Below are 25,169 nucleotides of genomic sequence, written 5' to 3'. Positions count from 1 at the left end.
GCAAAGATATTGATCCATTCAAACATTGTTCTAGTAATGGAGGTGTATGGTGTGTGCATGTGTGTTAGCGCTACTGGCAATCAAAGGGTTAAAATCGGACGCTGTCTGGGATTGAAGCTAACTGACGCTAACTAGCTAACTCATGACACTAATACGGTGATCAAAAAAAAAGATCTGTACACTATACTAATGCCACAGTGACAGGGTGTTTAAGGGTTAACACGGGGGTTTCAAGGGGTTAAACCTTTATTAGGGACTATATGGCGGGTACCCCAAACCTATCTGCGACTACCGCTAACTGCCCTAATGCTGTTTTAAAGTCACAAGTGACACAAATACAGTGATCTGTACACTATACTAACGTCACTGTGACAGGGGGTTAACTGGGGAGTGATCAAGGGGTTAAACCTTTATTAGGGGGTAATGGGGGTACCCTAAACCTACCTGGGCCTACCACTAACTGCCCTAACACTGATAAGTGCTACAAGTGACACCAGTACAGTGATAGGTGAAAAATCTGAAAACTGCACTTGGTGGCACTGTGACGGAGTGAAAGGGTCCATTGGGGGGGGGGGGGGGTGCACGATCAGGGGGCGAAAAGTGTGCCTATGTGTACTGGTGTTAGTGTAATGTTGGTGTGCTCACAGTAGACGTCTTCTCTCTCACTGGAACCGAAAAGGGCTCCACGAGGGGAGATGACATCACTTCCTCTGCCTGTGTTTACATTATACAGGCAGAGGACAGTCTGCCATTCGCCAGAACCGACCAGCAGGTCCAAGCCAGAAATCATTTGCCTGGGCCTGTAGACTGATCAGTTCTGTAACCAATTTGGTCACCGCAGGAGTGTGCGCGCACCTTACCTGTGCGCGACCAACGTACACCTACGGCGATTTGCGCAGGAGAGCCGACCTGCCGCAGTATGACGGTGGTTGGTTGGCAACTGGTTAGTAAATAGAATCCACCTGTGTGCAATTTAATCTCAGTATAAATACAGCTGTTCTGTGAAGCCATTGGAGGTTTGTTAGAGAATCTTAGTGAACAAACAGCATCATGAAGGCCAAGGAACACTAGCCAGGTCAGGGATAAAATTGTGGAGACGTTTAAAGCATGGTTCAGTTTAAAAAAATATCCCAAGAATTGAACATCTCACGGAGCACTGCTCAATCCATTATCCAAAAATGGAGAGTATGGCATAACTGCAAACCTACCAAGACATTGCTGTCCACCTAAACTGACAGACCAGACAAGAAGAGCATTAATCAGAGAAGTAGCCAAGAGGCCAATGGTAATGGTAGAAGCTGCAGAGATCCACAGCTCAGGTGGGAGAATCTGTCCACAGGACAACTGTTAGTCGTGCACTCCACAAATCTGGCCTTTATGGAAGAGTGGCAAGAAGAAAGCCATTGTTGAAGGAAAGCCAAGAAAAGAAGTCCTGTTTGCAGTTTGCGAAAAGCCATGTGGGGAACAACGCAAACATGTGGAAGAAGGTGCTCTGGTCGATGAGACAAAAACTGAACTTTTTGGCCTAAAAGCAAAACCCTATGTGTGATGGAAAACGAACACTGCACATTACCCTGAACATACCATCCCCACCGTGAATTATAGTGGTGGTATCAAGGGGCAGACTGAGCAATCGGGCACTCTGGCAGTGCCTGAGGGCCCAGGGCCATTAAGGGGCCCCATGAGAGGTTCCGTAAGGCATGCAGTCTACCACCTGAAGCGACTGTAATAATACCGCAGGAGGCCCCATGATACTCTCCTGGTCCTCCCCCTTACGGTGTCCCCCTTGTATGCTCCCCCCCCCCAGTGTCCCCCTTGTGAGCTCTCCCCCCCCCCAGTGCCCCCTTGTGTGCCCCCCCCCCAGTGCCCCCCTTGTGTGCTCTCCCCCCCCCCAGTGTCCCCCTTGTGTGCTCCCCCCCCCCCCAGTGTCCTCCCGTGTGCCCTCTCCCCCCCACAGTGTCCCCCGTGTGCTCTCTCCCCCCCACAGCGTCCCCCCGTGTGCTCTCTCCCCCCCACAGCGTCCCCCCGTGTGCTCTCCCCCCCACAGCGTCCCCCTGTGTGCTCTCCCCCCCACAGCGTCCCCCTGTGTGCTCTCCCCCCCACAGCGTCCCCCTGTGTGCTCTCCCCCACACAGTGTTCCCCTGTGTGCCCCCCCCAGTATCCCCGTGTGCTCTGCCCCAACCAGTGTCCCCCAGTGTTCCCCTGTGTGCTCTCTCCCCAGTGTCCCCCTGTGTGCTCCCCCCCTCCCACAGTGTCCCCCGTGTGCTCTCCCCCCACCACAGTGTCCTCCTGTGTGCTCTCCCTCGTCCCCCATAGTGTCCCACTGTGTGCACCCCCCCCTCCCAGTGTCCCCTTGTGTGCTCCCCCCCTCCCCCATAGTGTCCCCTTCACAGTGTCCCTCTGTGTGCTCCCCCCGCACAGTGTTCCCGTGTGCCCTCCAGTATCCCCATGTGCTCTCCCCCAACCAGTGTTCCCCTGTGTGCTCCCCCCCCCCCCCACAGTGTTCCCCTGTGTGCTCTCCCCCCCGTGTCCTCCCCCCCTCCCACAGTGTCCCCCCTGTGTGCTCCCCCCCCACAGTGTCCCCCTGTGTGCTCCCCCCCACCCAGTGTTCCCCTGTGTACCCCCAGTATCCCCGTGTGCTCTCCCCCCAGCACAGTGTCTCCCTGTGTGCTCCCCCACTCCCACAGTGTCCTCCTGTGTGCTCTCCCTCATCCCCCATAGTGTCCCACTGTGTGCTTCCCCCCCTCCCAGTGTCCCCTTGTGTGCTTCCCCCCCATAGTGTCCCCCTGAGTCCCCTCCCCCTCCACAGTGTCCCACTGTGTGCTCCCCCCCCCCACAGTGTCCCCCTGAGTCATCTCCCCCTCCAGTGCCCCACTGTGTGCTCGTCCCCGTGTCCCCCCCCACAGTATCTCCGTGTCTTCCCTCCCTGGTGTCACCCCCACAGTATACCCCCATGTGTCCCCCTCAGTGTGTCCCCCCCACACCACAATGTCCCCGTGTCCTCCCTCCCCCAGCATCCCTCTCTGACCCCCCCAGTGCCCCTCTGTCCGCGTCTGCACAGCGTCCCTTGCTGTCCTCGTCGCACTGCGTCCCTCTCTGTCCCCGTTGCATTGCGTCCCTCTGTTCCCTGCGTCCCTCTCTGTCCTCGTCGCACTGTATCTCTCTCTGTTCCCAGTGTCCCTCTCTGTCCTTGTCGCACTGTGTCCTTCACTGTCCCCGCCGTCCCTCACTGTCCTCGTCGCACTGCATCCCTCTCTTTCCCTGGTGTCCCTCACTGTCCTTGTTGCACTGCATCCCTCTCTGTCCCTGATGTCCCCCTCTGTCCATGTCGCACTGCATCCCTCTCTGTCCCTGGTGTCCCCCTCTGTGTTCGTTGCACTGCGTCCCTCGATGAACTGCACCCCACTCTGTCCCCTGCGTTCCTCTCTGTCCTCGGGGTCCACCTCTGTCCTCATTGCACTGCGTCCCTCTCTGTCCTCGGTGTCCCTCCCTGTGCCCGTCTTAATGCGTCCCTCTCTGTCCCCGTCACACACCGTCCCCATCGCACAGCATCCCTCTCGGTTTTCCTCCCACGGCATCCCCTAAAAGGCAACTATGATGGGGGCTCAGGACAGTAAGGACTTGTTTACATTTGCAGTTTGGGGGTGGTAAAACCCCCATACATAAGCCCTGTTTTTTTACCACCCCACTACAGTGGCCAGGGCTGTACACATGTTGCAACAGGAATTATACACCCTCACACTTAACTGGTATATTGCCTGTCACGCATGACCCATTCAAGTGACTAGGGCTGCTCTGCAAGCACCCTACAGCCTTGTGCAGTACAGTGACTAAGGCGCTAAAGCAGGTGGTGAGGAGGCATTTTATTGTCTTTTCACCACCTGCTTTAACCCCTTGGATCCCACACTAGCATGTTGTAACTGAACGCATTGCATGCAGTTGCAGGGTGTTTGCAGAGCAGCCCCATTCACTTGAATGGGTCATGCTTGGCATGCTACACCTGGTAGTGTGACAGGGTGTATAATTCCTGCTGCGGCTGCAACATGTGTACGCCAGTGGGTGGATTTGGTGAGATGGCCAGTGGGAGGGCTCTGGGGAATGTTGGTGGTCAGACCAGGGGGGGGGGGTTTTGATGGCTGCCCCGAGACACCGTGCTGAGTCTGGAGGATCCCAGTGCTGGGACACTGCAGCAGCAATGTACTCTGCTGTGAGCCCTGTGTTTTGCTTTGTGCCCTACTGTGTGCCACCTGATATGCCCTATTATGTGCCCCATGACCTGTGATGTGCTCCATGCCCTGCTATATACCTCCTTATGTGCCCTACTGTGTGACCCACTATGTGAATTAATACTGATATGAAAAGGTGTGGCTATACCTCAGAACTCCATATGGATATAACAAATAAGTGATCATTTCATATGAATCCTTTAACAATTACACAGAGTGGTGCAATAACGAAAAAGGTGACAATCAAATCAATACATGAATTGAAAAAAAAAAAAAAAATTATAAATATATATATATATATATATATATATATATATATATATATATATATATATATATATATATATATATATATATATATATATATATATATATATATATATATATATATATATATCTATATCTATCTATCTATCTTCCTAATAAATCTTCACAAAATGCAAAGACCAAGAAAGTCCAATCACCGTGATTCAAAATAATTATAAGGTGCAATGTCTTTCAAATCATGCTCCACCACAGATGTGCATGAGAGGTGCAGACTCAACAGAGCCAGTAATAATAAAGACCTTGGAGCTATGATGTATTTCTGGTAACCGACAGCATAAGCAGAGATGATCCTCTTAATCTAGGCAGTATAACTCAGAAGGAACATGGGAGAAATCATAAATGCAACAAGCTAATACCATAGCTCCCAGCTGTCCCTGATTTTGAGGGACTGTCCCTGATTTGGAACAAAGTCCCTCTGTCCTCCTCATTTTGGTCTGATCTACATAGTTGTATAGAAAAAGCAATATTTAACTACTAAAAGTGTTTTACAGTGCTAAACCTTTCATCCAATTTCTAAATTGCTGCATTTGTACATTTCAAAAACCAATATAAAGGAATAGTAGTGGTAAAAAAGCACTTCTGGGTTTAACCAATCATTTATTTATTTTTTTGTACAATTCTCCGTGGCAGTGGGTGTGTCCTATGCCTACGTTTGGCAACAGGTGTCCCTCATTTCCATCTCTGAAAGTTGGGAGGCATGTAATACAGATGTATAAAGGCATGTAAAAGTAGCAATGCTCACTCACATTTGAACGTGCTATATGTCAGTACCAACATGTAGAGCTTAGGTGGAGTCAACATGCCGTCCTGTAGGCCACGGTGTGCATAACGCTGCCCAAAGGTTGGAAACCAGCAAGCTTGGATACAACGTCAGTAAAAAGCAGACAAACAGAGGCTGTTTACTGACGTCAGAGGCGGTTTGTCCGCTTTTTACTGACATCATATCTGGTCTTGCTGGTTTCCAACCTTTGGGCAGGTTTGGAACGCACGCCATGGCCTGCAGGACGGCGTGTTGACTCAACCTAAGCTCTACATGTTTGTGCTGACATATAGGACGTTCAAATGTGAGTGGGCATTGCTACTTTTACATGCCTTTATACATCTGTATTAGCTTGTTGTGCTACAATTTCTCCCATATTCCTTCTGAGTTATATTTTTATATTCGTATGGAGTTGAGGTAGCGCCACACTTTTATTTCAGTATTAATTCACATTTGAGTGGTTTATCTGCTTTAAAAAAGGGGCAGCTTTAAGCATCATGATTATTTAATAATTTACTGGCGTCACGCCTTATCACCCTAAACACACATTTGTGCCCCACTATGTGTGTCCCATGCCCTGCTGTGTACCCCCTGATGTGTTTTGTTTGCCCCATGCCCTGTGATGCGCCCTGCTGTGTACCGCCTAATGTGCCCTACTGTATGCCCCATACCCTGTGATGTGCCCTGCTGTGTACCCCCTGATGTGCCCTGTGTGCCTCATGCCCTGCTTTGTATTGCCTAATGTGCCCTATGATGTGTCCTACTGTGTGTGCCCCATGCCCTGCTGTGTACCCCCCGATGTGCCCTGTGCCCCCTGTGATGCACCATGTGCCCTGCTGTGTACACCATAATAAACCCTGCTGTGTGCCTGTGATGTGCCCCATGCCCTGTGATGTGCCCCGTGCCCTGCTGTGTACCCCCTGATGCCCTGTGATGTGCCCCATACCCTGCTGTGTACCCCATGATGTTCCCTGCTGTGTGCCCCACTGTGGGCTCCATGCCCTGTGATGTATCCTGTGCCTTGCTATGTGCCATGTGAAGTGCCTTACTGTGTGCCCCATGATTTGCCCTGTGTGCCCAGGGATGAGCCCATAATGTGTCCTGCTTTGCCGCCCCCCCTGTAATGTGCACGTGCCCCATAATGTGCTCTGCTGCTCCCCATTTAGTGTGCCTTCCTGACCCCCTGTGCTCTGACCTGCTGAAATTCTGTGACAAACGACACAGGGGGCCCCGTGATCTTCTATTGTCCGGGGGAACCACAAGTTGTTAGTCGGCCCCTGGGGCAGCATTATGTTAAAATGATGCTTTTCTTCAGCAGGGACAGTGAAGCTGGTCAGAGTTGATGGGAAGATGGATGGAGCCAAATACAGGGCAATCTTAGAAGAAAACCTGTTAGAATCTGCAAAAGACTTGAGACTGGGGCGGAGGTTCACCTTCCAGCAGGGCAACGACCCTAAACATACAGCCAGAGCTACAATGGAATAGTTTAAAGCATATTCAGGTGTTAGAATAGCCAGGTCAAAATCTGTGGCAAGACTTGAAAATTGCTGTTCACGGTGGCAGGAGGCGGAGCCTAGCAGAGCAGACATGCATTGTTAGAGCTCCACACCGCTGAGGAGAGAAGAGAAGGACAAAGCGGAGCCTGCAGGCTCAAAAGGTATCCATTTGAACCTTTTTGCCCCTGGGAACAAACTGTGAACGTTTGGGAAGGAAATATGGTACTGGGAGGAAACCGCGGCAGAAATAAAAATCACCTCACAAAGAGCTCACAGGCACTCACTGCAGCTGAAGCAGCTCCAGTCACCTCACAAGATACAGCATCAGGGCGCTCTCACAGACAGAAAATGTCACAGCAAGACTCTCCATTTGAGTCAGATACAGAACAAATCCTCTCACAAACTTCTCCACAAGCCTCCTCAGTATCCCCAGTAATATTATTACAATTTGAAAAGATGCTTCATAAGGCTTTAAAACAAACCTCAGACCAAATAACAAAAAGCCTAACCAAAGAAATAAGAGAGCTGGGAAACCGCACCGCAGCCTTAGAAATAAAAATGGATGAAATTGAAATTACAACCCAAGAAAATATAACAGAATTGGAACAATTAAAAAAAGAGAATTTAATACTTCAAACTAAGCTCGAAGATTACGAAAATAGAGCCAGACGTTCAAACTTACGCATAAGGGGAATACCTGAAACTGTGACAGACCTGCAATCTACTATTACTGCTCTATTACAAGAACTAAAGCCAGATATCCCTATTGAACGTTTAGAACTGGACAGAGTACACAGAGCCCTCACAGCCAAAAAGAAAGATGGACCCCCACGTGATATAATCACAAAATTTCATTATTACAGAACGAAAGAACAAATACTAATTGCTGCAAGAGAAAAAAAGGAACTTAATTTTCAAGGACACAATTATCAAATTTTTGCTGACCTATCCCAACTTACTATTACTAAAAGACGATCCATGAAACCCCAACTAATGGAACTACAACGCCACAACATTATGTATCAATGGGGCTTCCCCTTTTCAGTCAGATTTAACTACCAAGGTACAATTTACAGAAGCAGATCAGCAGATGAACTACAACAAACCCTTTTAAAATTAAATCTGACAGAACCCACAAGCAGCAACTCTCCCACACGCAGAAGAATGGCATCATCTTCACCTTCAGGCAGCACCCAGAAAATTTCAGAACAAAATGGGAATCATCATTCTCACAAAAGAGGCCGTTATGCCACATCATCCATGGACCAAGAAGATTCAATGGACTGACATCCTAATTCCTGATATCTCTTCATTTATTATACTAAGAGATGGTTCTCTATAAAAAACCTATATTTATAACTGAATGTAACTGCATTCTGATAGTCACACACTGTGTGGGATCATGTTACATTCCAGTTATATTTGTTATTACTTCTGATTCATATAGCCTTAGAATATATAAGTGAAATAAGGAAATTCTTGTTCAGTTATATATTATCAGGTAATAACAATAGATTTATTACTTTTTAGGACAAATATGTTCAATAATCCAGAAGTAATGGAAGCTTTTTCTTTCTTTTCTTAAAACAAATATATTATTACCTAACTAGTTCCTAGAATTATGTTTTTGTTTATTCTAATCTGAAGCAATACAACCTCAATTTTATGAGTTAACATATCTAAACAGTTACGTATGAATAAAATATGTAATTGTTTACTCTAAAAGGGTTAAAATCCCAAAATAATTCAAACTATCTTCATCAATACCAAAGTTATTAACAGTACCTTTCTAACTGAATTATTTAGCCTAGGGCAAGACTAACCATATACAACCACCCTGGAATAAATAATTTCAACAAAAACTATATTCTGCACTCCAATTAATGAAACATCATTTTGATGTCTTTTGACATAGCACTTCTCTCCTGTAAGCGGAAGATCCGTGTACCCCCATTAGCCCTCCTCATTCTCCCAACCATATTATGTGGGAGTGTGACGAAGGCACTTATTCCCCTGAGAGAGATATTTATTCTCTTTCACGGGTAAATTGTGATTACTTGCAAAAAATAATTTATACAATGTATCATCTAATCTCATATGTTTTTTGTTTACTCTTTACTCCAGAATTCACTGGTTTCTTTTCTATCTATTCATCTCTTCAGTCCACACAGGTTGATCTGCGCAGTCAGCTCTGCATAACAAAAAGTAAGTCAAAACTATTTGATCTATTGCCATGGCACCACTGAATATACTTTCCCTGAATGTTCAGGGAATAAATGTCCCACAAAAAAGGACCAAAGCCTTCCGTACTTTCCATAACAAGAAGGCTCACATAGTATGCCTCCAAGAAACACACTTCACCAAAGATTCTACTCCAAAATATATTTCTCCTTTTTATCAACAAATTTACACGGCTTCTGCCTGTACCAAGCAAAGGGGAACTCTAATTGCATTTCACCGATCCACACCATTCACCTTATCATCAGAAATTAAAGACCCAGAAGGTAGATACCTGATACTCATGGGTTATATAATGGATACAGCAATCACAGTGATTTCCTACTACGCTTCTAACAAACAACCTACACCATTCCTCTCACATATATTACAAGTGATTAATACACACAAAATAGGAACAGTGATAATGTGTGGGGATTCGAACCAGGTCCTCCTCCCATTTCTAGATAAATCACCTTTTACACCATCCAAAATAACCTCTAGATTACCTTTTTCTCAACTTCTTTCCAAATACAATCTGGTAGATTCATGGAGAGAAAGTAACCCAATGAAAAAAAAATTCACTTATTTCTCGCACCCTCATCAAACCTTCACCAGAATAGATCATATTTTTCTAACAATAGGAATGATACCAGAAATTATTGCATCAGATATAATTCCGATTCCGTGGTCTGACCATAATGCATTATACACTACTATAGCCTCAGCCATACCAAAAGCGCATGACCCAACGTGGTACTTACCGGACATAATGCTCAAACACCCACTACATCAGATGGCCATTGAACAAGCTTTAAAGGAATACATATCAATTAATAATACAACAGACATCTCCCCAATAACACTGTGGGAAGCTCATAAGCCAGTCTTGCGTGGTACAATACTAAGACAAATGGCACTATTTAAACGGGAACGCAAAAATCTAGCAAAAAAACTAGAACTCAATTTTAATGCAGCCTACATATCATTTCAAGATAATCCATCTCAGAGTACAAAATCTCATCTGGAAAAATCTAGATTGGAATACGATCTATTTCTCACCGAGTCAGTTGATAAATCCCTCAAACGCTCCAAACACAATTTCTACATGAATACAAACAAACCAGGTACATATTTGGCTCGGGCATTAAATTCAACTAACAAATCTTTCAAACCAATACGTTTGAAATTATCAAAAAATGTTTACACTTGTAATCCAGTTAAAATAGTCCATAAATTTCACTCACATCTCGCAACTTTATACAAGACAAACAATGAATTTAATCCTACAGAGGCTGAATCCTTCTTCTCAAAAATAACCTTACCTGAGTTATCTCAGAATCAAAAAAGCAGTTTGGATGAGCCTATAACTATAGATGAAGTTGCTAACGCCATAAAAGACCTAAAACTTAACAAAAGACCAGGCCCAGACGGCTACTCGGCTTTATACTATAAAACATTCTCAGAAATACTCTCTCCCATTCTCACTGAAACTTTTAACAAACTTCTAGATGGACATTCTTTTCGGCAAGAAACACTAATGGCAATTGTTTGTATGATCCCAAAACCCCTTTCTGATGATACTTCCTGTGTGAATTATCGGCCTCTCTGTTAAACCTCGATATTAAATTATTAGCAAAAATAATAGCAAAACGCCTCAATAGCATTATAGGAAAATTAATACATAGAGATCAAGTAGGCTTCATGCCAAATAGACAGGCAGGCGATAATATACGCAGGGCAGTGTTATTGGCACATATTGCTAAAAAACGGAAAATCCCTTTATGTTTTCTATCTCTCGATATTAAGAGGGCATTTGACACAGTATCCTGGCAATATATGCAATATTCATTACAAAAATGGGGTTTTGGACCCCACTTTTTAACATGGATCAAAGCATTATATAATAAACCCAAAGCCTATATAAAATATGCTGGATACAAATCTGAAGCCTTTAATATCGAAAGAGGTACCCGACAGGGTTGCCCATTATCTCCCTTATTATTTGCCCTTATACTCGAACCCATGGCCCAATACATCAGAACAAACCAAACTATAACTGGCATTGAAGTAGGAGGTATTACACACAAATTATGTATATTTGCAGACGATATATTACTTTTTCTATCATCACCACAGGTCTCTGGTCCTAACTTAATACCAGCTCTTGATGGGTTTGCAGCCCTATCCGGCCTTATGATTAATCCTAAGAAATGCCTAGTGCTTAATATTTCACTCACAAACATGGAATTGATCCCGGCTAGGGCTGCACTCCCATTCACATGGGCAGAAAAATCAATCCCATATCTTGGAATTCATTTAACAGCATCTCATTCTGACTTATTCTCAACCAATTATCCTCCTGTATTAAGACAGATCACAAATCTAATAAAACAATGGTCGCAACTTCCTTTATCCTGGATAGGGAAGATTAATGCAATCAAAATGACTATTCTACCCAAATTGCTTTATCTATTCAGAGTCCTCCCTATTCCAATTCCTTCCTATTTTTTGAGAATAGTACAAAAAAGAGCAACTTCGTTTATATGGGGCTCTTCTAAACCACGTATACCTATACACACACTACATCTTCCCAAAAATAAAGGAGGCCTGGGATACCCTAATTTTACTAACTACTACAGAGCAGCACATTTGGCCAGTCTGTCCAAATACCATGCAAAACAGGAAATCCCATTATGGGTATTTATAGAGGCTTCAGAAAATGACCCTCTATTAATATCAAATTTATTATGGCTTGATCCTAAAGACCGCTTTAAAATTCATAATCCCATAACTAAACACTTCTTATCTCTCTGGGATAAACTAAAAACCAAATATCAGTTACAATCTCCACACAATCCTCTCCTTTCTTTTATCAGAAATCCGGCCTTTTATCCGGCATGGATCTACCCAAATTCTTTTAAAGCTTGGACAACATCAGGCATTCAGACACTAAATGACTTCATAGCATCTAAATCATTCCTTTCATTCCCATCGCTTAGAGAAAAATATGATCTACCAAACTCTGAGATATTTAGATATCTCCAAATCAAAAATTTCTATACACCATTCCTAAAGGGGGATACACCATTATCCCAATTATCCATTTTTGAATCAATCTGTACAAAAGATCCATTTGCTAAAGGTACAATTTCATCACCTTATAATCAATTATATGGAGTAGCAAATCTTAATAGACCCTCTTACGTTCAGAGGTGGGAGGAGGACCTGGGACGAACTTTAGAAGACACAGACTGGTCTAACATATGGCTCACATCTAAGTCATCTTCACCCAACATCTTAGCACTGGAGACAAATTATAAAGTCCTAACTCGCTGGTACCTTGTACCCGCTAGAGTGGCAAAATATTCACTTAATACCTCAGCTCTTTGTTTTCGAGGATGCCCAGAAATAGGCACATATTTACACATATGGTGGACGTGCCCAGTAATCCAAACCTTCTGGAAGGAAGTCTTCGTGATTGCATCTAAAATATTTAAAAAAATAATACAACCAGATCCATATTTAACTTTACTTAATCTAAAACCGGAATGGTTAACACTCTCTCAATTCAAACTTATGATCCAACTAATAACGGCTGCAAAACAAACAGTGGCCAAGGCATGGAAATCTCCTACATTGGTACTAGCAGAAACAATTCACAGAATGAATAATACAATATCCCATGCTAAGATGGTTGCCATCGATCAAAATCAAATTCCAAAATTTGAAAAACTTTGGCATCCTTGGATAAAACAACAGTTCTTGTCAAACTTCAATGACTCTGTCCTGTTGCCATGGTAACAGATTAAATGACTTACAGAGACACCCATTCTAAGGCTTCAAAGAGAACTAAAAAGAATAATAAACTGACAACCTTGTGGACCATACCTCTACCTTTCAACCCTTTTTCTTCTTTCTCTTTCCTTTTCTCCACCTTACGACTAAAGCTCATTATCAGAATTTATTTGACCTATATACACTCTACTTGTAAACAATATGTATAGTAGGTATAAATCATTTAAATAACTACAAAAGTAACTAAGGAAATGATATATATCTTTAATTTACGTTTACGTGAACCCAATGTTTAATATTTGAAATTTCATGATATTTACCTATATAAACCCTACTGTAAAACAATGAGCTTACTTTATAGATACTTGTAAACTTACTTTATGTATCTTTATAACATTGTATACTCAATAAACTTCTTTTGACAAGGAAAATTGCTGTTCACAGACGCTCTCCATCCAATCTGACAGAGTATGAGCTATTTTGCAAAGAAGAATGGGCAAAAATTTCACTCTCTAGATATGCAAAACTGATAGGGACATACTGTGAGTTTGGGGTGAATAAACTCAAGTAGCAGGTGCATTTACAATGAGCCGTGCCAGTACAAACTGTAGTTTTAGGGCGTGGCAGCCCACTTTTATTGAGTAAAGGAAAAGTTCACACCAGTTGCTCACGCAGGGGTTTCTTACACAAAACATGAATTAACGAAAATACCAAGCCACCTGGCTTACGTGTTGGCAGCAGTGCTGCTCCTCTTACCAGTCCTTTGACGGTCATTCAGCTCTCGCGCACACTTGGCTCTCTAGCCTTCAGTTGCAGCATCCTGATGTATGGCCCACCTCTGGCCTAGGGATTGGGGTTCTCCTGACACCCCTGATAGGAGCTGACTTAAATCCTGGAACCAAGACCTGCTGGCTTGTGGCTGGGTCCTCTGACCCCTCTGTCTCATGGCTTTTGCTGGGGCCCCCTGACCCAGTGAGACCTTCCGTCTCCAAACTGAAAGCTGTCGCCAAAATGAGAGCTTTGAGCAATTCTCAGACCTGACTATATAATGACCCTGCACACCTGTGTAGTGAGCCAGTTTGCAGGCATCTAGCAAAACCTGGATCCAGGATTGAATGTTCTGATTCAGAACTACCAAATTTGGAGAGATGCTAGTTCTGAACCTTGCATTAACCCTTAATGAGTTTCCTGAGTCACCTTTTCCTATAAACTTATAGCGACAGAGCCCCTCTCTGTCACAATACCCAAAGAGACTTGCAGCTGTAATTGCAGCAAAAGGTGGTTCTACAAAGCAAAGGGGGGCTGAATACAAATGCATGGCACACTTTTCACAGATTTGTAAAAAATTTTGAAAACCATTTATCGTTTTCCTTCCACTTGACAATTATGTGCCACTTTGTGTTGGTCTATCACATAAAATCCCAATAAAATACATTTATATTTTTCGTTGTAATATGACAAATTGTGGAAAATCTCAAAGTATATGAATAGTTTTTCAAGGCACTGTATACAGACTGATTTTACTGTTTTGGGTTTAGTAACACTAAGCAGTTACAGAAAAATCTTTTTATCCTTCAAGGTAAAGATCTTACATAAATAGTAAAGTTAACCATTTATAAGCACTCCTGCCAGTGTAACATTTTTATTCAGTGCTATACCTGCTACTTTTGCTGCTTGGTCTTTTATAGAAAGTTGAAAAATAAAAGACTTGCCGGCCAGATCACCAGATTTAAAGTAGAACAGCACTACTTCTTTAACTGCACGACAGTGTACATTGGCAGAATGGTATGGCTGCGCGAATGGGCGTACCCGTACATCCCTCCGTTATCGCAGGCTAGCGGAGCGCACGCCGCGCGAGTGTGGACTGTATGTCTGCCGGTGGCCGTGATCGTGGCACGGAAAGGCAGAATGGGGAGATGCCTATGTAAACAAGGCATTTCCTTGTTCTGCCCAGTGACATTATTATTATTATTATACAGGTTTTATATAGCGCCAACAGTTTGCGCAGCAACAAAATGAAGGCAGACATTACAGTTACATTACAATTTTGTACAAGAGGAATCAGAGGGCCCTGTTCATTAGAGCGTAAAATCTAACAGTGATTGGGAGCAGTGATCCCTGTCATGTTCTAGTGAGCCCACCCCCCCTCCTACAGTTAGAACATGCTGAGGGAACACTCAACCCCTTGATCGCCTCCTAGTTTTTAAACACCTTCCCTGCCAGTGACATTTATACAGTAATCAGTGGCTATTTTTAGCTCTGATCGCTGTATAAATGTCAATGGTCCCAAAAATAGTGTCAAAAGTGTCTGATCTGTCCTCCGCAATGTCGCAGTCACGATTAAAAAAAAAAAAAAAAAAAGAAAATTGCAGATCGGCGCCATTACTAATAACTTTTTTTCAAAAAAAATAAAAAATAAAAATGCCATAAATCTATCCTCTATTTTGTAGACGCTATAACTTTTGCGCAAACCAATCAATATACGCTTATTGCGATATTTTTTACCAAAAATAGTAGAAGAGTATATATCGGCCTAAACTGAGGAAATTCTTTTTTCTATATAATTTTTGGGATATTATAGCAAAAAGTAAAAAATAGTTTTTTTTTTTTAAATTGTCAGTCTTTTGTTGTTTATAGTGCAAAAAATAAAAACCACAGAGGTGATCAAATACCACCAAAAGAAAGCTCTATTTGTGGGAAAAAAAGGACGTCAATTTTGTTTGGGTGCAAGGTCGCACAACAGCGCAACTTTCAGTTAAAGCAAAGCAGTGCCGTATCGCAAAAAATGCTCTAGTTTTTAAGGGGGTAAATGCTTCCGGGGCTGAAGTGGTTAAAGTGCAAGCAGTAATCCTTACCTCTTTTCCAGCAGTCCGACACCCACAACGGCATTTGTGCTGGCATCTTCCACCCAGTTTCTTCTGGATGCCGATGCTGAATGCAACTGGCAGTGTACTGGAATGTAAACTGCATCACAAATGTACAGCTCAGTGTACATTCTACAGGGTATGGCAAACAAGCAGGTAGGTGTGATTATTGCAGAAGAGGCATTACATGTCTTTTCTACATTAGAGACACTGCCTGTTAGCAACAGTTTATTTTTCCAACTTTAGTTCCACTTTACAAATTGGTACCCTGACATTCTCCCCCCACATCCCTCTATGGAGGCAATCCCTCTATCTTCTCTCGCACATGCGCACAATCCCAGACCCCAGTGTGTGGGCCTCTCGAGGGGGTGGTGAAGGGTCATCTGCGGACATCCCCCGAGCTCAAGGCAGCAACTGCCCAACTGAGAGGACTGTTTGGGCTATTATGTCACTACAATTTGTCCACAGGGTGAATTATACCCCTCAACGTCTGGCGACCATTTACCCCTCTGTCTTCAGAATGCCCGAGATGCCAGGCCTCAGGGGCCTCTTTTTCCACATGGTGTGATCTTGTCTGTCCCTGCAGTTGTTTTGGACGCAGGTTGCTTCAGATTGTAATTTGGTGTGTGGTTTGACTCTCGGGCTGGACCCAACAGTTCTACTACTAAATGTTTTTTTATGACTCCCATCTAAATAGATATGTTAGATTGTTCATTTGTTATACTTCATTTTATGCACGAAAAGAGATACTCCTTTGTTGGAAATCCTCTTAGCCTCCTTTGGTCGCTTCCTGGAGGTCAGCTGTGAACCAGGTGTTGCCTTTGTATAAGCTGGCAACACGGGGAACTTCAACTCAAATTGTTTGCTTTGAGTAAGACTCAATTCCCCCATCAAAACAGTGTTGATAGGGATATCTCTCCACCTGAGCCATTGTGTTCTTCTGGCCCGGGGAAACCAGGAGAACACTGATTATTGCTAGCGGCTGTAACAGCTGCTTGCAATAATCACATGTAAAATCCGGCAGGCTGGTGGTACCCAAGTTGCTCGATCAGTTTGAGTACATTCAGCCTGCCAACACATGGTTCGAAAGAGAACAGTCCTTAGATTTCGTTACAAAAAATCAACACATAGGAATAAAACATTGTATTTATCTAAGAAGAAATTTTGTGAAGGCTTAGTGTCTGAAGCTGTTATTCAAGTGTTAAGATCGAACAACTTACAGTCTCTGCAGAAAGCCATTTCTCAATATCTTCCATAAAATTGTTTTGAGACGCTGGAATCTGGTAGGATGAAAAAATGTCTTTATTTTTGAATTTATATTAAAGTTCATAGCTATTAGGCATAATAACGTGCAAATGGAAGAGTCAGTCTGACAACACTAACTACAAATGATTAGTATTTCCTAGTGTCTGACTACAGACAGAATCAAATGTATATGAAACATGGTCAGGTTTATGGTGCATACATACAAGGGCAAAGATTGAAGATAAAAAACTCGGTAAAGCTTTGAAGCATGTAAATTGCCCTTAATGTAATGTATGCTCATAGCTGATCTCATAGTTTTAGTGAACTTGAAATTGTTTGGACCAAGCTACTTCACTAACCGATGTAGCAGCTGTGCCCGCTGATTGAACTGTATGTATATACATACAGTACACAGTGCTGTGTGCCAGCAGTGGGATGGAACTTGCTTTCCTATTCCCGTAACAATGGGAAAGCCAAGCGCTGCTGAGCCAGTCACAGGAAGCTTTGTATTCTATGAATACAAAGTTCATGCAATGTATGCAGCTGCTGCAGTTTGTTTGGATTAGCTTGGTCCACACAAACTATTTAAAGTTCACTAAAACATGCAGATCAGCTTTAACTATACATTAATTTTCACAACAGAAAAGTACTAATACCGGCTTTTAATGTTTTATTTCAGCATTCCTGCATATTTCGTACAGATAACTAAATGGCTTCCCTTTAGTGATTATTTACAGTTTGTGAATTATAACAGTTTGTGCAGCACTTTACAATATAAAGGGAGACTGTTCATGAGAGATTACAATCAAAAAACGGCAAAGAAAGTAATATTAAAAAATGGCAATAACTGTGAAATTAAGTTGAAGAAAGAAGTAGAAAGTAATTGTTTAGGTAGAGGTTTTCAGTGATTGTCTGAAGGCAGACTAACTGAACAGCCCATAGATGATTCAAGTGGAAGGAAAGTTAATCACTCAATTCCCCATCAACAAAGTCAGTGTTGATGGGGAATGCCTCTTGCACCGTTCTGCCGGCAGGAGGGGGGCAGGAAGCCTTCCGGCCAGCAGGACACAATAATTTCTGTTAGCCGTCAGCAGTAATCGCATGTAAAAAAAAACAACAGGCTGGTTGTACCCAAGTTGTTCGATAGATCCACTTGGATACATTTTGAGATGGGAAGGCCTTGGGGGGGGGGGGAGAAAAAAATTGGGAAAACGTGTTTTTCTTATTTTTTCAAAACCTTTTTTTGTTTTTGTTTTTCTGGAAAAAAAACAAACAGAAAGTGTGGAGCATGTTCTTTTACAATGATAAACAATATACCCATGATATGGTATTTAAACTATATAACATGAAGACCTTAAAAAAACATTTCTGAGACTTTATGTAAAGTCTTAAATTATTGCATGTTCTCTCAGCTGAAGACAAGCAAATCCTGGAATTCAATTCAAGTAACAAACGTGATCAAATGATAACCTCCTTCATTTGAGCGGGCAGTGCATCCCGGGTGGCCAAGAACACTCTGCAAATCCCTCTCACACTAGGTGGCCTGGCCCTTCCCTGCTTCCAAAAATATTATTGGGCGGCGACACTTGTCACCGTCCATTGGTGATTTTCTCAGGTGCACAGCAACCCAGCAGTGGACTAGGAAGCAGCTCTGCTGAACCAAGCAATCTAGTGTTCCGTGGCCACGCTCTAACCTTAATGTGACCAAACCTATGTAGACTACTCTACAGGTGTGGAGACGGGTGGAATCCTTGGTGGGTGTGGAGGAAGCACTGTCACCTCATACTCTGCTGTGGGGTAATCCCTGACTGCCCCATTTCCAAATTGTGCCAGATCTGTCCCTGTGGGTGCGCTATGGCATATAGGTGTGGCAGGACATTATTTTCCATGGACAATTACTAACATTTGATGGGCTATTGGTGCCACTTACCCAATAGCAGGTCATGTATGTTAGATATTTACAGCTTCGGTACGCAGCTCAATCCCAATTTACCTTTCCACTGGTGCTGGCATCCCATGCGGTTGAGAGCTTGCTGCTAACTGACCAACTCAACAAACCACTGTCCGCTTTGTACCAGTGCATTGCCAAAGCAGATGCATTTAAAGTCTCCCGTCTCTGTGATTTGTGGCAGGGTGATCTTTCCGCCTTAACAGGTGGAGACTGGGAAGAAAGCATACAGCAATATCTCCCTCTCATGATCTCTGCTAGGGACAGATGGATACAGCTTAGATTTCTGCACAGAGTATACTACTCCCTGCACCGCCTTTCTATGATTTATCCCTTCTGGACCCCGCATGTCCCAAATGTAATGCGGAAATTTGGTACCTTTATACATATTGGTTTGGTCTTGCCCTACTCTGCAGTCTTTTTGGTGTGAGGTGGTATCTGTGGGATGGCGGTACATATGGATCCATTGATTCTCTTGCTTGGAATATGTGACATATTAAACACCTCCCATTACAAGAGTTTGTTTTTGTTCTATGCCTTGTACTATGCTAGAGTCTATTCTCTTGGTTTGGAAACAGCCAACCCCCATGATATCACAAAGGTGCTCCCTTGTTAACTGGGTGTTGCCCCTATACAAACTTACCTATCTTGGACGTAATTGTCCTAAAAAGTTCAATAAGGTTTGGGGGCATGGGTTAAGGCCAGGGAGCTGACTATATGACTCCTTGGTGGTGAATCAGAGTACATTTTTGCTAGATTTGTCTGCCCCCCCCCCCCCCCCTTCCTTTACTGCCCTCCTACTCTGCTCAACATGGGATTAATTATTGTTGGGGGACCATCCTAATCACTATATGTATTGGGGACTTGGATGATTTTGTTTTGCCTGTTGGATTACTATCCATGCTCTCATGCTGTGCAATGTAGATTATATGTCTCAATTGCTTGACTGCTTTTGATATGTTTTTCTTAACACTGAACATCACTTTGTATTGTGCCATTGAATTTTTATTTTTCTCTGTTCTTATTTCCTTTTTTATTTTTAGGTTATGTATCTTGTACATATGCCTTGATTGTATAACGGTGTATGTCATTCAATAAAGTTTACTGTTCTAAAATAAAAAAAAAGAGCAGGTCTAGGGAGGAGTGAAAAGGACGATTTAGTGATATTTTGTGACAAGGTTGGTGGGGAAGCTTGAGGCAGAGTTGTGGATGGCTTTGTATGTTAAGATTTAGAATTTTATTTGTTGGGCAAGCCAGTGGAGGGAGTGCCGGACGCTGAGTGTTTGGTAAGTTGAATTAGTCTGACAGCAGCATTAATTATGGAGTGAAGAAGAGGCAGTCTGTGTAGAGTAAGGACAACAAGGAGAGAGTTGCAATAGTCGAGACAAGAGTAAATTAGTAGCTTAGTGGAGTTTTTGGTTAAGAAGGGGTGTATTCTGGAAACGTTTTGGGGGTGAAGGCGGCAAAATTTGGACAGCGACTGGATTTGGGGCTGAAGGCAGAGGTCAGAGTCTAGGATTATGCCTAAGACCCTGGCATGTGGAGAGGGACTGATAGTTGTGTTCTTCTTGATGAAAAAAATCTAGGGAGGAAAATTTGTTTGCCTTCTTACTGATGAGATCTGAACAGACTACAACAACATTGTACTATTATGCATTATCTGCTCACAGTATTTAGTGAGTTGCATCACAACCCATCATTCCGTATATTACAGAAATACTGTGTAAAAGTTCCAGGTTTACTTACAGAGGCATCACTCCAAAATCTCTGTAGCCATAAGAATACTTAAATTGCAGATTATTTTAATCACTTCACCTCTGGGAAGATTTACCCCCCTTCCCGACCAGGCCATTTTTTGCGATACAATACTGGGTTACTTTAAAAAGTGCGTGGTCATGCACCACTGTACACAAATGAACGTTATGTCCTTTTTTCCCACAAATAGAGCTTTCTTTTGGTGGTTTTACCTCTGCGTTCATTTTTTGCACTATATACAAAAAAAAGACCGACAATTTCTGCTACATATTTTTGATAAAAAAATCCCAATAAGCATATATCGATAGGTTTGTGCAAAAGTTATAGCATCTAGCAATGGCAGCGATCAACTACTTATAGCAGGACTGTGATATTGCAGCGGATAAATCGGACGCCTGACACTTGACACTTTTTTTGGGGACCGGAGACATTATTACATTAATCAGTGCTAAAGATATGGACTGTCACTGTACTAATGACACTGCTGGGAAAGGGGTTAACATCAGGGGCGATCAAAGGGTTAACTGTGTGCCTAGCTAATGTTTCAGTGGTCGGTTGATTTAAGTGACTTGATACCAATTTAGTGACTTGTCCTGGGATTCCAGGACAAAGTCATAATGACAAAACGAGTCGGAACATAAGGCAACTGGAAGTGACGCTCCGTGTGTACTGGCTTGTTGGACAGGTGAGATACGGTGCCCATCCTTCTGTCCACCGTGACTGGGAAATGCTTGGGGTCTGTTTTCCATACAAATACACTTTTTATTTTGCCTTCTTGTAAGTACATTACCATTAGGCGTCTATGGTTTTAACAAATGATGTTTTCTTGACGTTATTGCACTATTTGGAGTTCTTTTTCCTTTACATATTATGGATTCCTATTGGTCTTCAGATGCTTGGCTCGATTGATGGGATATCCACAACCCTGAGGTGTGCAATGCTCTTTTTTTCGAACATGAGAGTGTGAGGCAAATAGTATCTGTGTGTGTACATCAAATTGGGGAAGTGGAGACACGTTTTCTATCACGTGGTGTGGTGTCAAGTCACTCAATCAACTGACCTCTATCATGGATTACTTATCCATTATTGGACATCATTTATTATGGACTATTTTTAGGTAAATTTTTTATGCACTGCTATTCACTGGGTGTGTAATACATATGTGTATTCACATTATTGTGTGTTCAGTGCCACTATTTACCTTAAGGTCATGTTTGGTAGATTTTATTTATTTTCAGCATTCCTTTAAAGTGGTTGCTTTATTTATTTATATTAGGTTTCTCTGTAGCGCAGTGATAAGATCTAGGGTTGTGGCACGTTGTGAGATCTTATTTTGTATAAATATTTATACAAGAACATTTTTAATTAGGGTCCAATGTTTTCTCATATTGCATCAGCCATCAGGTGGTGCTAAGTCCCCTCTGGATTATTACTGTGGGTATTTTATTTGGCCCGTTGAGATATATCTCCTTTAGTTAGTGGGGTGGGACACATGCTGGGAGCTGGGTATCAATTTGCCATCTTGCTAACCACAACGAGGCTTGGACTCTGGCCGTTCAGCCATCTTAAATTGAAAAAGAGGCTAGGCTATCCTCTGACTGTTCGGCCATTCTAGATCCATAAAGAGGCTTGGCCTTCTTGCTAATCACCATGAGGTTTGGACTCGGGCCATTTTAAATTGAAAAAGAGGTTAGGTTACCCTCCGGCTGTTCAGCTATCTTAGATCCAGAAAGAGGCTTAGCCATCTTTCGGGCATTTTGAATCAGAAAGAGGCTTGGCACATTATGTCAGACATCTTTAAAGAGACACAGATTTGTTTGATTGGCAATTAGGGCGTCACTTTCCCTACTGAAATGGTAGTTATTTGGCGTGGCAACCCACGGTGTGGTAATGCCCCTGATGTCAGTTACGATGAAACTTGGGCTGAGCTAACGCATGTGATGTTGCTATGCTTGCATGCAATCTCTGGAATTGTTTACTATGTTTAGTATACACAGCTCTGTTTTTATGATCATCATGTGAGTAGCCTTGCACTTTACTTTTATTAAATGTGTTTTATGGATTCACTATGTGGGCATATTTGTTTTGATTCTATGAGGAATCTTGTATCATCATCGTGGCCATATATATCCAATATAATCCTGAGGATCAAATGTAACCATCTGGGTCTCAGCATCGAACAGTAGGATATTGTTTGCAGGCCTGACTCTGTAATAGAGTCCATAGATTCTGGCAAGAGTCCATCTAACTACTGGTGATGGCCCATGTGGTGAATATAGAAGCTTTCTGACACTCATTACACCACGGTGGATGCCACTTTTGATTGGGACCGTTTTCATGTATGCACATTTTGAATGGATTTAACCGCTTCAATACCCGGCCATAGTCAAATGACATCCACAGATGGGATCTCCCATCCTGGGTGGACGTCATATGACGGCCTCGGCTTTCCGCCGCTACTGCGGGCCCCCGGGGGCCCGCAAATTGGCAATCGGGGTACCGCTGTGTCCCTCAGGACACAGCCATTCCCCGCTGGGGGTATTGAAGCGGCGGCGGTAACGGCGGATGTCAATGCAGAGCGGCATTGGGAAGCTGCGTGTATTCTACCGGTTCCCGGCGGATGCAGAGCGGTGATCAGGGCTGAGGCTTTTCCCCTGGATACAGCTCAGCCCCGATCACTGTAGCCAATGACATGGCTCTTCATCACATGACCAGCTGTGTCCAATCACAGCCGGTCACTAATGTAAACAGCACTGTGAGTAACTGCTGTTGCTGGGCTCTTCTCCTCACACACCGATCCAGTGTGAGGAGAAGAGATCAGCTAACAGTGAGTTACCACATATGTACTACTGTGCCCAGATCGCCCCTCCTAAATAAAAAAAAAAAAAAAAAAAAAAAAAAGAAGAGTACCTGTCACCTCAGAGTACCCGTCATCTCAGAGTACCCGTCATCTCAAAGTGCCCGTCATCTCAAAGTGCCCGTCATCTCGGAGTACCTGTCCATCAGGAGTACCTGTCCATCAGGAGTACCCACTACCTCACCACCTGCCACCAGAGTACCCGCCACCTCATCACCTGCCACCAGAGTACCCGCCACCAGAGTACCCGCCACCTCATCACCTGCCACCAGAGTACCCGCCACCTCATCACCTGCCCCCAGAGTACCCGCCACCAGAGTACCCGCCACCTCATCACCTGCCACCAGAGTACTTGCCACCTCACCACCTGCCACCAGAGTACCTGCCACCTCACCACCTGCCACCAGAGTACCTGCCACCTCACCACATGCCACCAGAGTACATACAGCCAGTCAGCCACTATGTCCAGAAAGGTGTACACCCCAGAAGAGGCATACCAAATACTGAGTCTGACCGATGAGAGCAACGGGGAGCTCTCACCGCTAAGTTCAGATTCTGGTTCTGATTCGGAATATGAGCCCCCCGAAGGCAGCACATCAGGATCCGAATCAGAGGAGGAAGTAGTCCGTCCAAAAAGACGACGGTCTAAACACCAGGCAGCTACCAGCAGTGCCAGCAGGGGTAGACCCCAGGAGGAGGGGCCCAGTACAAGCGCTTCTAGACCCCAGGAGGAAAGGCCCAGCACAAGTGGATGCCAAAGAAGTAGGGCCCAAAACCATCTTCCAGATTCCTTGGCAAACCCATTGTGGCTGCCTTCTACCACAGGTTCAGCCACGATCCCCCCTTTTACAGCACAGCCGGGTGTGCAGGTCAACGCTGCAGGATTTTCACAAATGGATTTTTTAAATTTATTTTTCCCTAACGAATTGATTCAAGGCATTGTGGACCAAACTAATCTCTTTGCCCAACAATTTATTGCAACCAACCCCAGCTCCAGCTATGCCTGCCCTTTTGAATGGAGACCCCTAACAGTAGTGGAGCTAAAATTGTTTTTAGGCCTAACCCTCAACATGGGGCTTACAAAAAAAAATTTAATTCATAAGTATTGGTCGACCAAACCCATCCACCATATGCCAGTTTTTTCATCAGCCATGTCCAGGTCCCGATACGAAATCATAATGCGCTTCTTGCATTTCAATGACAACTCACAGTGCCCCCCCGAAATCACCCAAACTTTGACAAACTATATAAAGTTTGTCCCCTAATTCATTTTTTTTCCCAGAAGTTTGCCGAAGTTTATGTCCCTGAAAAAAACATATCTGTGGACGAATCCCTGGTGCATTTCACAGGCCGGCTGGGAATCAAGCAATATATCCCCAGTAAGAGGGCGAGGTATGGCTTGAAGCTTAACAAGCTTTGTGAAAGCACAACCGGTTATGTGCACGCATTCCGCGTGTACGAAGGCAAAGATTCCCAGCTCCAGCCCCCTGAGTGTCCCTCGTACATGGGAATAAGTGGGAAAATTGTTTGGGAGTTGGCATTCCCACTCCTCCAAAAGGGGTACCATATTTATATGGACAATTATTATACTAGTTTGCCCCTTCTCCGCCACCTATATCTCAAACAAACTTTGGCCTGTGGTACAACAAGAAAAAAAACGAAAGGGCTTCCCACAG

At 43.6% G+C, this 25,169-nt stretch overlaps 1 protein-coding gene across 3 annotated transcripts in view; it reads right to left on the bottom strand.

Moving 5' to 3' along the window:
- TOM1 (target of myb1 membrane trafficking protein) overlaps positions 1 to 25,169 on the bottom strand; it is a 532,535-nt gene that overhangs the window by 46,784 nt on the left and 460,582 nt on the right. For 2 of the 3 annotated variants that reach the window (XM_073592625.1, XM_073592627.1), the window contains exon 13: positions 16,909 to 16,968. The exons of the other annotated variant lie outside the window; for it this stretch is intronic. In XM_073592625.1, coding sequence (XP_073448726.1) covers positions 16,909 to 16,968 — 60 coding nt within the window. The remainder of the gene's footprint in view (positions 1 to 16,908; positions 16,969 to 25,169) is intronic. 3 annotated transcript variants of the gene reach the window in all.

The sequence above is a fragment of the Aquarana catesbeiana genome, linkage group LG07, assembly GCF_042186555.1.
Source record: "Aquarana catesbeiana isolate 2022-GZ linkage group LG07, ASM4218655v1, whole genome shotgun sequence".
Lineage (NCBI taxonomy): Eukaryota > Metazoa > Chordata > Amphibia > Anura > Ranidae > Aquarana > Aquarana catesbeiana.
Note: the sequence above shows the minus strand (reverse complement) of the source record. Positions and strands in the feature narration are given on the sequence as shown.